The sequence below is a fragment of the Nestor notabilis genome, unplaced genomic scaffold, assembly GCF_000696875.1.
Source record: "Nestor notabilis isolate BGI_N333 unplaced genomic scaffold, ASM69687v1 scaffold28728, whole genome shotgun sequence".
NCBI classification, from domain to species: Eukaryota; Metazoa; Chordata; class Aves; order Psittaciformes; family Psittacidae; genus Nestor; species Nestor notabilis.
In genome coordinates, this window is record NW_009941919.1 from 10,681 (window position 1) to 25,769 (window position 15,089).

Sequence of the window (15,089 nt, forward strand, 5' to 3'; positions counted from 1 at the left end):
TTTGAAACCCAGGTGAGGCTGCAGTGCTGTCTGGTGCTAGACTTCTTGACTTTGAGAAAGGGCATCAGAAAACTTGCTGGACATTGAATACCCTCGTCATTTGTGTGCCTGATGAACACTGCAGTAGTACTTAATGAGTTATGGCACTTCAACAAATAGTAGGGGTTTTTATTTTCTGGATGCACACAAATTGTATTCTGAAATACATTTCTGTTCATGTTGCATTCCAAAATGTACTTTCCATGAAGCAATACTCTTTAACAATACATCCAATACTCTCCTGAAAGTCTTCTTAAAAAAATGTAAAATGTAAATAGCAGGTCTATGTATCCTATCTTCAGACTGAGCAGAATTTTGTCTGGTAAAAATTTTTTTTAAAAAAATTCAGGAATTTTGCCAGCTTCCTCCTGTAAGAAAAATTTGCTTAGCATATTTAAGGTAGCCTGTAATTAACTTTAACCTCTGGAATTCTTGACTTTTCTAATATTGATACATATATTGATAGGAAAAAGATTGATAAAATATTAATAGAAAAATTGCAACTAACATGTAAACAAGGAACACTTTGTTTGCAGTTTGTTGTTTAGTTTTGTTTGTTACACATGGTGCAAAGGTTTTCTTTAAAACTGACACTCAAAACCAAAAACGCCAACAATGTGAGACTTTGGAGAGGGAGCAGGAAGAAAAAAGGGGAGTAGGAAGGAAAGAGGGCAGTAAAACACATGAATTATAGATTGGACTTTAAAAGCAACTTTCTTCCAAATCCTCCTCTGCAGAACCAAGTATACAGACGTAGCAGACTACAACTGTGACAGAAAACAAACTTCAAAGAACCACCTTTTAACTGCTCATGAATGCATGCAGCACAGTCACAAAGGAGTGCAGCAAAAGAAAAAAAGCAGATGATAGGCTTTATAATCATCTCATAACACTAAAAAGTCAGGAATTACCATGCAGCAGTAGAAACATCACAGTGGATCTAGTGAATGATTATATGGCATGGAAGAAGAGACTGAATTTAAAGCAATAAATCCAAGCAATTACACACAAAGTACATTGCACACATGAACAGGAAAGTTTCCCTTATCTTTCAAGAAATAGGTATCTTTGATTACAGATAAAAGAAGGTTTCTTGAAAAGCATTATTTTTCTTCCAAATTGGCAGTAGTGCTTTGAGTTACACTAACATCCAATTAAATCTTTACTTCTATAAATCCCTATTCAAACTAGCATCACTAAGACACAAAATCCAATGGAAGTCAGTCAGTTCAGCACCACCTCACAACCGTGATACTACTGCTAGCCAAAGGAGACTGAGAAAAATCAATCTGTATGCCATACTTCATGACTCATCAATAGTTCAAGACTATAGCCACACATCCTAAATAGATGCTATTATACTTAAGATCGACACCTCTTCCTAGTCAAACAATTCATGCAAGAACAATTTTATTTTGTAGAGGTCATTTTACAGTTATTTATTCAATTGCATACCTATAGTCTTCATGGTTTTTGTGTAACAATACAAAAATCATATTCTGAAGGATTAAAAATAGTCTATAACATATGCACCCAATCCAGTTTAACACAGCACAGGTTCATGAATCATCTTTTGAACCAAAAAGCAGTTGGTTCGGGTGTGCAAACAAGCTAAGCGCATTGTTTTCTTAAAGACTGAGCATCCATTTGAGAAGCCACAAAGCATCAATGTTGAACTCCTCAAGGACAAAGCCAGCCTATATAAGGCTGTAAATTCAACTTCCCACTTTTTTTTTTTCATAAACTTCTATCTAGTTTTCAGATTTGTCACAGCAGAGAGATACAAAAGCAAACTTTAAGCAAATATGACACTGCTTTAGCTATAGACAAGAAAAGAAAGTTGCCAAGCAAAACATATGCGTATCACTTCTTGTCAAAGTGTAGAACTACATACCCAAGTAGCTATTAAACTCAGCGCATTATTTTTGCATCTTCAAACCTCCCACCCAGAAAACCCAGTTAATTACAAGAAACAGACACACTCAGGCCACCCTTAAAAAAAAAAAACCAAAAAACCAAAAAACCAAAATAACAAACCCTTGGTCCTTCTCCAAGCTACAGTTTGACATTTAATTTTAGTAGCAATTCATAGTTAACTCTGTTCTTATGCTTGTCCTGTCCATTCAGAGAAACTGAGTAATACAAATTGAAGAACAGATCATCACCTTTTGTCCTCCACCTTTTTTCCCTCCCCCCAGTTTTAAGAGTGGCCTGACAGTTAAGTTTTGATTTAAATGAAAAACCACATTTACACCGATGTGAACTCACTTGCTTGCCAATTCACCCCCTGGCGGGAGGTTTGGGATGCTCTCAGTTGCTAACGTACGCATCACGTGGACTAAGTCTGGGACTCCTTCACCCTGCTTCTTTATGATCTCTGGGAATCAGAAGTACTTTTTTTGTAAGTGCAGTCCAAATTTAACTTAAAAAGATTGAAACACTCAGTTTTATAACATGGCAGCTTAACTTCAGTAAACATATATATATTTAAAAATTATGACAGACCATATTCAACGTGGTAATTGTTAACTCTGGTTTGGTATGAAAAAGAACCTGTAACAGATTTGACATACATTCCTACCTGTTAACATGCACACTGGTTTTAGAAGTACACAGCTACCTAATAAAAGCAGGGGAAAAAAAAAAATCTTTAATGGCTTTCCTGCTATACATTAGATACTGCATCTTCTGTTGTATCTTCCCAACAGAATGCCCTGAGCTTTATCGCTGCAACAGAAGGTAAAAGATTATTCCCATCATAGAAAGCATAGTATTTTCAAGGAACAAAAAGTTAGATATACTAAAAATAACTCCCATGGCTGTATGTGTATTAGCCAATACTTGTACCTCACTGCATTACAGCAACAAGCAAATTTTAAGAACTATTACATACAAATTAAAAGCCAGGGACACCACATCTAAGAGACAGCTCCATCCTCAACTCACTTCAGGGATATGTGAATACTGGGCAGTTATTTAAAGCTGATCCGCTCCAACTTCTGGGTGAAGAGAATCTGTACTGTAGCCACAGTCACATTCGCTAAGAAATTCAGTCTTTAACTTTATTTTTAGGCTTTTTTTTTGTAAGCACACAACTTTATTTGAACTCAAGAGACCATACCACCTCTGAAGACTCACTCTTTAAATGGGGATTTTATGAAATTTAAAGAACATTGGTTTCTCTGTAAACATGAGCTCTTACAAACTGTGTGAGAGATGAATTTTTAAGATTTGGCGCTGTTGATCTTCAAGGGCATAAGGCTGCACACACAATAATGTGTACATACATGCATATATACATACACATATGTAGATGCACGCTATTCTTCATGTAATAAAGTATTTACACAGGTTTAAGAGTAGCTGGAATTCATCAGTACCACTTTTGAAGAATACTCTAGCATTCAGTTTTTGCCCTAAATGGTAATTCCAGAAAAGCATACGAAGTTTCTATTTTATAATTTAATTTGTGAGATAAGGCACATTAAAAGCTTTAAAAACTAACATGTATCCAGTCCTTTTCAGTTAAAAAGAAAAAAAAAAAAAAACACCAAAAAACCCAAAAACCCCCCCCAACAATTGTGACTTACTTTCAGTGCATGTAATAGTTTTTCAGGTCTGTGTGTGTTTACAAAAAGCATCAGCTCTATTCTGCAGTCAGGCTGTGTAAATTATTTGCCAGGTACAGTGGGAGCACTGTCTAGCCCTCAACCAGTGTCAAAACTCTGCAAATAAAAAGCTTTTAGCCATTTACTTCCAAACCTACTTCTTATATACATGACACCACACACCATACACACCTCAAAAACTTGCCATTTCCTCAACGCCTATAGCCAAAATTCGTTTTACCATCTAGTAAAATCAGTAAACAAATAATCTAACACTCTTAAATCTCAATAAAAAGCAAAGATCTCAGATTTGGTTCGCCAAGTTCCTTTATTGTGCAATTTTGAACATCTAATATATTCTACATTGTACTAGTGCTAAAGTTCTGCTGTACAAAAATAAGGAATTTATAGTTTACCTATACTACACAGTTTCACAACCTGTAACTGCAGTACATTTAACATACAGTCTCCACTAAATGACACATTTATATTTTGATAAAACTATAGATACAGACTGAATGAACACTGAAGACACAACAAATGGAGTCAGTCTGCTAGCTGTGTTGAATTTATTGGAATTATCTTCTTTCAATACATCTTGTAACCCTCCCCCCAACCTTTAATTTACTTTTAAACCTTCTACACATTTTCATGGCATCAAGTACTGGAAAAATGTACTTACAACCCTAAAATAAGAGATTCAAAACATATCTGCTTTTTGATATTCTGAATGGGAATTCCACACAAAGTTTAAGGAAAAGCCAGAGATTTCATTTTGTGAAAAATATGGGAAGGCACATATAATGCCTAACTTAAAGTTATTTTTCTCTATATAGGTATAAATATTGCAAGGATTATCTATTATGGAATGTTTTCATGGGAAAAAAAAAAGACAACAAAAGAAGTTTAGACAACAACTTTCTTTTTAGAGTCAACACATCAGTAACACATACTAGTGCAAATAATAGCAACACATTCTGGAATGACTGATTACTTCTACCATGAAATTCACACGATACTTTAGGAGTAACACTGATTTATTGCAAGTAATGGCACAAAGATGCTTCTCCACACTTGCTGCTTCTTCCATTATTATTTACTGTAGCTATGAATCTGAATCACAAACACATCAGAATTAGTAAAAGAAGAGTCCTAGGTGGGATGGTAAGTAGAAAACTTTCTACATTCCTAAAAGTCTGAATCGTCTCTCCTTATTCAAGATGACCATCAGTACTAAACCCCATTCAGTCTTAAAATTCGCACTGCTTCTTAATGGTATAAAGTCATATGCTAGGCTGAGGGAATAAAAGTACAACCAGGGAAAAAAAAAAAAAAGCACATTAGTAACATCAAATCTCATTACTTATTGGACTACACTGAGTACTGAAATGCATAAAAATACATGATATGTGTTTTCACCAAGTTTCTATTTTAACTTATTTTAGTGAGATCTTTATAAAAGTACTCTTCGTATTTTCTAGTTCCTTCAGCTGCAGATTACCCTTTTAAAGTTAAGCACTGCCATTTTTAAAGTATCCTAGGATAACAGCAAGATTATTCATTGTAGTGTTGAAAACTTCAGATGCTGTAGCCACCCTACCTCACTAGCCATACTGCACTATCCATTACACCAGGAAACAACTGCTAAGAATTACTCAGTTCAATGCAACAAAGTTAATCAATTCCTGGTCTTGAAGTTCTGCCTTAGTTCAGTCTCTCAACTTCCCTCATGAGTAAGACCTAAAAGGCCAAATTCTCCACTCAGCTGATATAAATCGCTGATGGATTGAATAGTGTTTACTACATACTCATTAATTTAAATAATATCTTTGTGCAACAATAGAGAAGAGATTGAGGACTACTCTAAAAAAGAAACCTTTTGGGGAAGTACAATATATTTCCTCAAACTCTTCAGATATCATCCCTATAAATTAGTATTAAGGTGCTTTATAACTACATACAGAATCCTTCTGCCTCTATATAAAGTATCAAACTTTGCTCATTCCTGAAATTTTGTTTTTGTATAAATGCAAAGTACTGGCAGCCAAATTCATTGTATGTACCATAATCACACACAGTTCCAGTGTTTAGGTTCTTCATTTACAAAATGAAGTGTCTGTACAAAAACGTCAGCTTTCCTCATCATATATTCCTGGGGTACAATAAGGCCAGCTGAAGATGCAGCCTTGAATGTATTTTCATATTGTAGTTTATGGGTTTGTCTGAATTCAGACAAAGTATCTAAGACAGGAAGGTAATACTTGCCCAAATGAGGAGAGTTAGCATGCTGTAAATTAATGTGTGACTTTAAAGCACACTTGCTCTTCACAAATTCTGTGGGTGGGCATACATAGTAAGCTCTTCAAATGCCTGGTACAAAACTGCTCACTGCTTTGAAATGGAGAAAGCCATCTGACACTTAACTCATGCAGTGTTACCATGCACATAGATATTCCTGCTACACTGTCAAAAAGATTCACACTATTGCTTACTGTGCACCAACTCCTCCTATTAGGGAAGTGTTAGCTTAAAACACGGAAATGTCTGTCTGGACATTTGTTCAGGGGCAGAACAGATGTAGTTTGCCAAGACACAGTGAATAAGGCCTTTAAAAAAAGGTGGTACTTTCTGAAGGAACACCTACACAGGTAAAAAGTGCTTTAAAATTGCACATTGATTTAGTGGAACCTAGAATTCCCACGTAGGCAAGTTCTCTGTGAAATTTCTGAAGCTGCACTGTCATCTTCATGCAAGCTAAGGAGGGGGAAAAAAGTGCACAATATATTCCTCTAACTTAGTAATCACAGATACCATAGCTGTGAAGAACTCTGGTGTACTGTGCCCTGTGTGCTATTAAGGACTTGTGGAGTATATACACATAACTAGACTTGTAACATATAGGTCTAGAGGAGTCCACTTCAAAAATAGACTTAATCTATGCAAATAATGCATACAGCTTGTCTTATGTTTCAGAAACAAACTCCAAGCTGTGGTTGTTTTTAAGTATCAAAAGGCACTATAAATCTAGATATAATGAGAAATCTTTTAAATCAAACTGATTTCAAATATTGTTTTCAGTTAGGTCACCCAAAATTTGTTAAGACTTGCAGTTTCAGTTTAAAGCTTAAGAACTCCTCAAGTACAAATCTGAAGCAAAATTCTGAAGTTATTATCAGTGTAAGACGAGCTCCCAGCTTTTGTTCATCATGAATGCTTAAAGATTAGCTTTGATAAATTTCTGACGTACTTTCAAATAAATGAATATGTTAGCAGGTGCCTTAAAGATGACAGTAATCAAGCTGTAACCCTACCATAACTGGAGAATATTATAGCTAACTGATTTGTACATAACTATCTGGAAAAATGGCACTCAAATTATCATCTTCACTCTGCAATATATTCTGATTATTTCATTTAACTCATGTAACAGGAACCAAAATTTACTGGTTGGAAGTTAGCGCTGTCAATGGACTCATGAAGAACACAGAGCACAAATGCATTATTTCTCTGCTGTTCTGAGTAACTTTCAGGACCACAGCCTGCTGCACTTCCATTGCAGATTTTCTCAGGACGTACAGCAGGACTGAGTGCCTTTTTCAGAGATGTACACTAGATGGCCAAATGGCACTTGAAGGTCTATTAAAAAGCCCAAATGTGTTAAAAGCTTAGTTGTTGGAAGGGGAAGGGGGCCAGGGGGTCTGTTTAGAAACAAAGTTACTTATTTTTTTTTAAATGATCCACCTTCTACTCTGCTTTCCAGGTACTTGTCCAACTCTGCCTCTCTTTTCACAGCCTCTGGCGATACCTTTGGTGCATTCGGAAAACAGATCAATATCACACTCATGTTGTCTCGACTTCCCTGGTGGAAAAGAAAAAATGATTTGAGAATGTATACACACCAGGCTAAATACACATCAAAGCATCTCACACACAAAAATTCACAAGTTAGATGGTATTAGAATACAACTTTTACTACTGTGGATTAACATTATCATTATCCTTAATTTCCTCCTACACCCTCAAAAAATTCCAGAAGTCTGCCCATTTTTTCAGCACAATTTAAGTCATTTTGTTCTTCACTCTTTTATGGTCTGAAGACTACATGAGACCAATGACAGACAGCCCCATTGTCTTTGAACAACAGACATTATTAATGAGTGCTGTGTAATTACAAAGTTGTGTTCCATCTTATTTTAAGTACTATCCAATCATTTTGGGAAAACAGCTGAATATGAGATGGGTAAACAAAACCATTATCATTTAAAAGCACTAAAGAGGGAAGTGCTGAAATCAGACAGTGCTTCCACCTAAACCCACAGCTATTACGGGGTTTTTTTTCCCCTCTTTTTATCTCTCTTCTCTTAAAACAAAAAAGTTACAAGGAAGAGAATGAGTTGAAAGACCAGCTGGAAGGGGCCCAGGCCTTTACAAAACTATTCTTTGAAATGGAAACATTTAAAACTCCAACTAAACAGAACCCTAATACTTGAATATGTTAAAATACAAACGCATTCTGCTTATGAAAAGTAACTGCTCTGGTCTACACGTATGCATCCATACGCTTAACTTTCAACACCAATGAAGTAAGCAACAACAAGCCAGTGTTTAAAACAAGAGTACATGAATGTATGGCGAGGTGCTGACAGCTAGCTACTGCAAAGCTTACAGCATCCACAAGCCACTGCTCCTTCGCAGGTATTTGTTTTCAGAATTACCAGATGAAAATTGTAAACAAATTGTATTATCAACCTGCCAAAGTGCTGGAAAACAATTACATTTTTCCAAAAGGGAAACAATGACCTTCTTAGCCACGTGGCAAGAATGGAGATGCTGTCTTGCCTCTCTAGTATCAAAAATGTTGGCTTTTTTCATAGAACCACAGACTGTTTTGGGTTGGAAAGGACCTTAAAGATCATGTAGTTCCAAACCCCTGCCACACGCAGGGACACCCTCCGCTAGACCAGGTTGCTCCAAGCCCAGTCCAACCTGGTCCTGAACACTGCCAGGGATGGGGAAGCCACAGCTTCTCTGGGCAACCTGTGCCAGTGCATCAGCACCCTCACAGGGAAGAATTTCTTCCTAAATCTAACCTATTCTCTTGCAGTTTAAAGCCATTACCCTTCATCACTACTTGCTTTTATAGAAAGCTTTCCTTGGAAAATTAGGTGTCAAGCTATGAAACTCTCTTCTGTAACTGCACCATCCTGCAACTTACTAATACAAAGTAGAAGTTACTGTAGACAAAATTGCACAGAAGTGTTAAATGAAACCTTTCCATCTTCTTCTACTTAAGCTAGTTTCAGAGTTGTATCACATGACACTGAATAGAGTCATTAAACAGGAATAAAAACTAACTTAGGAAGTCAGATAATCATATAGTCAAGAAGAAATTTTAAACTGCAAAATATGAAGTCAAGGTTCATTCATTCTGCATTTATCTTCGTGTAGTTATGACAGTAATGTTACTACTATATGCCCAAGAAAGGAAGGGAAAGAATATTCTCTAGCCTGCTTAAGTCTTAAGAGTTAAGCTTTTGTAAAGTATGCTGTGGAACAGAAAAGGGCAGTTATTGTCCTTGGCTTGCCCATAATTTCCCATCAGGTTTTAGTTTTCCAGTGATCACAACATAACTGCACATGATTTTAAACTCATTAAGCAAAACCACCCAGAAAGCTGTACTGTTTCTGTTGTGTGCTTGCTTCCCCTCTACCACCATTTTTGTGGGAATCATGGTAATTACTGTCAAAGTCATGTTAACATAAACCATTGGATACTCATAGACTGGACTCAACACTTATTCTTAACTTGTTCATAAACTTCTAATAGTGAAAACACAGTAAACTTCTTCTCTCAAGTCTGGCTACCTTGTACAAGCAGGTGTCAACTATCTCATTGCAAACTTTCTCAAGGTCATCAGTGACTTCAAGTCTGGATCTTACAAAGTCACACAGCTCTTCATTTCCCATAACATCCCAGATACCGTCACAAGCCAGTATGATGAACTGATCATCTTCTTCTGATCTCTCAATTTCATAAACTTCAGGCTCAGGTGAGACCAGCTGTTCTGTAGGACCTTTCCCATGGACACATTTGTAATCAAAGTCCCCAAGTGCCCTTGAAACTGCAAGAGAGCCATTCACACGCTGAATCATTACAGAGCCACCTGCATTCTGTATACGCTCTTTCTCCAGTGGATTACTTGGTTTGTGATCCTGCGTGAAGAAGTGAACCTTCCTGTTTCTACAAAGTAAACCTCTCGAGTCTCCACAGTTGATGAAGTATGTATGTTGGGGAGAAATCATGACACCCACAGCTGTTGACCCACTTCTGTCTGCACCATGTTTCTTCTCAGAGATGACTCTCATGTGTTCATCAATTTGCAGAAAACCTGTTCTGATGCCGCTCTTTACACTTTCCACAGATGGAGGCCCATCTGGCCCTTTAAAATCCTGGTTGCTCGTGATGTGATCTAATAAATGCTCACAGCAGTACTTGGCAACCTGTGATCCAGCATGCCCATCATATACAGCAAAAAATGACCATCCATCAAGTCCATTTGGCAAACCAATTACAGCCGTATGTGCATCCTCCATTTCAACTCGCCAGCCTTGCATACTACTCAGACCGTAACGAAGCCCATTCCCTTGCCCCTGGGCATTATGCTTCTCCATCTTTGGCTTGTCTAAAAATGCTCCCATGATGGCCTTCCTTCAGTTCTAAAAAGAAAAAAAAAATTATTAAGATTTCTTAATCATCTTGTTTAAACGTTCTATTGGAAACTATTACATAATAGCCCAAATAATGCTAAGATGACAAAAATACACAGCCAGTGACTTCTCTGTGTCTCAAGTAAATTTGCATTGTTTTCATTCAACTTCAACAAGGACACTGCTAGTAGTTGAACTGTGATTTTGATATTTTTAAAAGTATTTTCAGCTGTTTTACTTTAAAAAACTTACATTCCACTATCATTCATGGTTCTGACAAACACCTCTTGTCTAAGTATGTATGACATCAGTTTGAAAGAGGACTTGTTAATTGGCATACATCTGAATAGCTATGATTACCAAGCCAATGAAAAGTTCAATGTTTCCAGGACAGTGGCACTCCCTAGATCCTTACCTGCTGGCCATAAAGTCCTGGCTCACACTCCACTTCTCCAATGGAGATGTGGAAACAAAAGCAAACTAGTTTGGGGGGGGGTGGGGGGGTGGGGTGTTGGTTGGTGCCTTTTTTCTTTTTTTTAAACAGATAAAATAATCTGGATGATAGAGATGATGCCAGCATCTACATAAAGGAAGAGGCAACACTGGATAACTAGGAGCAGGACTCAGAAGGAACAGAGCAGCTGTCCCTTTAGGCAGCAGCAAGCCATTAGTTTAGCTCAGCCATCTTGTGAAAGCTCATCCTTAGATTTTCAGTTAAATTACGCAGCAAGCTTCTCAGATGTCTGTGCTGCAGATTTACTTAAACCCTTAATGTATTCATGCATGACTGAAAGACAACTGCCCCTGACAAGTCTAAGGAAATCTGTTTGGAAATAAAATCACATGTGTTATAAATTCATGCTTCTTTATTCAAGCCAGACCAATATACTGCACACCCTGTCCTCCTCCACCTCCCTTCACAAGGATGTGATGCAGCAAATATTCATGCTTAAGAGAATAAGAATTATTATTTGCAGGCAGCGTAAACTGACTGGTTTATCTTCATGGTTCTTACACCCTAACCATCCAACCCACCCTTCTAATCCACATCAGTTTATTTGTGCATTCATTATTAAAAAAATCATACAAACTAGGTCACACATTTTACATACTTGCAAATTCAGCCCTGGGGAGCATCAAAGAGTGTGCAAATCACTGTTCTACAATACAAGGTAATGGAACAAGATTGTGAGCTTTTCTATGTGAAGACCGTGGACAAAAATTAACTGTGAGAAGAGTCCCTGAAACAGATTTTACCTGAAGCCCCAACTAAGCAGCTATACAAAGCACAAAAATTAGTACTAGGAGATTTAGAAGGTTTGAACTTCTACGTGGAACACATCAGTTTTCTAAGTGATAACACCGCTTTTTGGTAACATGCTTTTACTGCAATACAGCTCCAGCTATAAGTGACTATATATCCAAAAAAAGCTTTTCACATTGCTTTTTCTAGCCACAATCAACCTTTCTAAAACATCTGTGTTAGAACAAACAGTCAAGAAATGTTTATATTTGATCTCACCACAACAATGATTCAAGTGTGAGGCATAGGGACTGGATATACACTCTTTGGCTCACATGCTTTGTTAGCAAAAACAAAGCCACACATACTTCAGCCGTATGGAGAGATGTCAGCAGCAGTACACCTCTGCTACCTCTCACCCCCAATTCCTGCTCTTAAGTTCTGTGTCTTTTCAAGCAAACACATAATATTGATACCCATGCAAACTGTAACTAGCCAACAAAATATGGTGTACACTGGTCTTGTATCCTAAGCACATGCACGAGGTTCACATTACTGCAGTTGCTAGGAAAAAAATACGACTTACTTTTTTATCTTCACATGCAACTCTAGTGAAGTCAGAGTGATCAAAATAATTACAGAATGCTGCCATAAATCAAATGGGGAATTATTCTGCAGAATAATAGACTTTTTATTCATTCCATGATATCAGCAGAGTTTAAACGAACACCTAACACTTTCTTATTGTCAAAGAGACCATAAAATACAATGCAGATATTCAATTATTTCACCTTAATTTAGAGCTCAAAAAGTAGGAAATGCCCTGGCAATCATCACATTTTTGTGCAGTATTTTACATTATTACTGTGTTTAAAACAGAACAGCATTATGAATAAGCTAGTTAAACTGAACACAAGCACTGCCAAATTTGGACTAAAAAAAGCAGTTTTCCTTCTAATTTCTCAAATCACTAATCACACAATATTCAGAGTTGTGCTTTGGAAGCTATATGTCCCTCTCAGTAGTTTGTCATGTAAACCACAATTAAAAATACAGTCAGGTCATAAGCAGTTCCAGCAACTCATACAGAACTGCTAGCACACTTCAAGAGTTAACAAATCCACTCTCCATTTAAAATCAATTTGCTTTATCCCTCCCCAGAGGTTAAACTGAAAGCTGTTGCTATTCTAAATTAAGCCTTGTAGGTGAGATGCTGACACCCTTCAAGCGTGCGAGCAACCCACCACAGACGTGCATACAACCAGACACAAGGATAACCACTATGTGGCCATATAACTTCTACTTAGGAAATTATTCACAGCCCATACCATAAAGTAATCAACTTCTGAAAACTGCAATAACAGACTGCATTTGCCTTCTCTGCAAACACTCTAGCTGACCATACTTCCACCAGAACACAGGTCTAAATCTGTAGGGGAGTAGGCCAGGTTTTCAAAATCCTCACGTGTACCTGAAGTATAGCTGACTAATGGATATGATGAATATGCCAAGCCTAACAAAAAACCCTTCCAAAAAACAACAAACCAAAACACATTAAGTTTTAAAAGAAAACAAACAAGCTGACATTAGAAAGTCCCACCTCCTTCCTGCTAAAAATACCTTTTAGGCTGTTTTTGAGTCTGTATCTACATAAATATCTTTCACTGATCAGTGTATACCTGAATCACCGGTACATTCTTCGTTCTTCCAGGAGGTGGTTTGTGCACTATACTGATTTAGTTGGAACGACACCTTTAGTTGAGCATATAACTGTATGCAAATCAGACTAACTTACAGCAGTGCCACTGCCCAAGTTACAGCATGACTTTATATGTAATAACACCAAAGAGAGAAGTCAGACCCAGAACAGTCTGCTTGCATGATGTGAAATAAAGCAACAGATTCCCAACATGGATTAGCCATGCCCTCTCACGTATTTCTTTAGGCATCTTCCTAAACAGGAGTCCTCATCTTATGACCCTTATTCTCAAATAATTTTACTACCCTTCCCCCATTGCTCTTCTTAACCCAGCCACACATTTCCGCAGTCATGTTAGGAAACTGCAGTCTCGTAGCAGGAGACAGAACCACTCCTCCACTCCGGAATGCTCAACTTTCAGGCCGTTTGAACGATACACATATATACTAAAGGAGACATTCTTCCCACTCCTATTAAAGCCACAGTAAGAGAAAATGCACTTTAATCATGAAGTTTAGTGGCAAATGTACACCACCCACTCCTAAAAGAGAAGAGTTTTCTGCAGTCTAAGTCCTTGAATTTTGGCTCTGAAGAATAGAGAGGCTTCTGAACAAAACTTGAAGTGAAAACAGACCCCTCCATGTAAAACCAAATATGCAGGGGACCCATCTATGCATCTAAACCATGACCTCCAAGATGGTGATTTTGTGGACATCAAGCTGAAGATAGCCTCTACAAGCAAGTGCATGAAAAACTCAAGTTGCAATTTGCAGACAGAAAAGCAAGAATACTGTACAGGGCCTAGAAAAAAAAAAAATCAACAAGATCTTGGGTGAAACACAAGAGTGCCAAAATTCAAAGGACTGCAGCATTAGAAACAAAACTGAAATAATGAATGGAGCATGCCAAAGAGTCAGCAGCTAAACTCCTTGAAAATAGATGCCACTGAAGAACAGAGTGGCAAAGAAAAAGAGGGTAATTAGTATACCAGACCATGGACAACCACAGATACATCACTGGAATGCATGAAACCTCTTTGCCCCTTCATTTGTCCCTCAAATTGTGCTATCCAGACGGCACAACTATAAGGCCTCCTGTTACGCACAAAAATTAATTTTGCTGTTTTGCTATTTGCTTATTCATTTACTTGAAGGTTCAAATGAAGATAAATCTTAAATTTTTCACAAAGGACAGCTAATATAACTCCATGTACCACTGTAAAAAGACAATTTATTTTTCCAAGGAATTCAGACAAGGATTTGATCATGCTGCCCAAGAAAACCAAGTACCCCCATTTGAAACTTGTACTTCAACAATTTGCAATTTAATAATCCTTTTAAAACAATGTTCGAGTTATAGTCCTTCCACTAGCATAAGCTGCTTATACGAACCACGCTTAAGTCATGGGTGCTTGTTCAAACTAAGCTGAGAGATGACCCCATACTCTGACTTCCTGGAACAATTCTCCAAGAGACATTATGCCCTGTGTGTTGTAATGAGCACCATAAAGAAAGATTACAACTTTTACCTGAACTACTGGACACAGATCAAGTCACCAAATTTTACAGACTGCTACGGAATGGGGGGGGGGAGCGCATTTGATCCCTTCAACTTCCATGTGACCTGTGATACTTTTCCCCCCACCTTAAGCACACTGGATGCACTAACCAGTCAGCATATAATTGTGCAAATTACGTGGAACCATGTTCAGAAGTTAGCGCCTGACGAATGAAAACCTGACAGTACATACTGGATGTCCCACATCAATTAATGTTAACAAACAACATGTCAA

General features: G+C 37.4%; 1 protein-coding gene across 1 annotated transcript in view; it reads right to left on the reverse strand.

Moving 5' to 3' along the window:
• The window catches only part of PPM1A (protein phosphatase, Mg2+/Mn2+ dependent, 1A), a 13,635-nt gene extending 3,276 nt beyond the window's left edge, over nucleotides 1-10,359 (reverse strand). Inside the window, exons 1-3 of the mRNA XM_010021133.1 lie at nucleotides 9,513-10,359; nucleotides 7,389-7,506; nucleotides 2,308-2,416 (exon numbers count right to left, since the gene is read on the reverse strand). Of these exons, the coding sequence (XP_010019435.1) occupies nucleotides 2,308-2,416; nucleotides 7,389-7,506; nucleotides 9,513-10,346 (1,061 nt within the window). The 5' untranslated portion in view covers nucleotides 10,347-10,359. The remainder of the gene's footprint in view (nucleotides 1-2,307; nucleotides 2,417-7,388; nucleotides 7,507-9,512) is intronic.
• Between the last annotated feature and the right edge of the window lie 4,730 nt (nucleotides 10,360-15,089).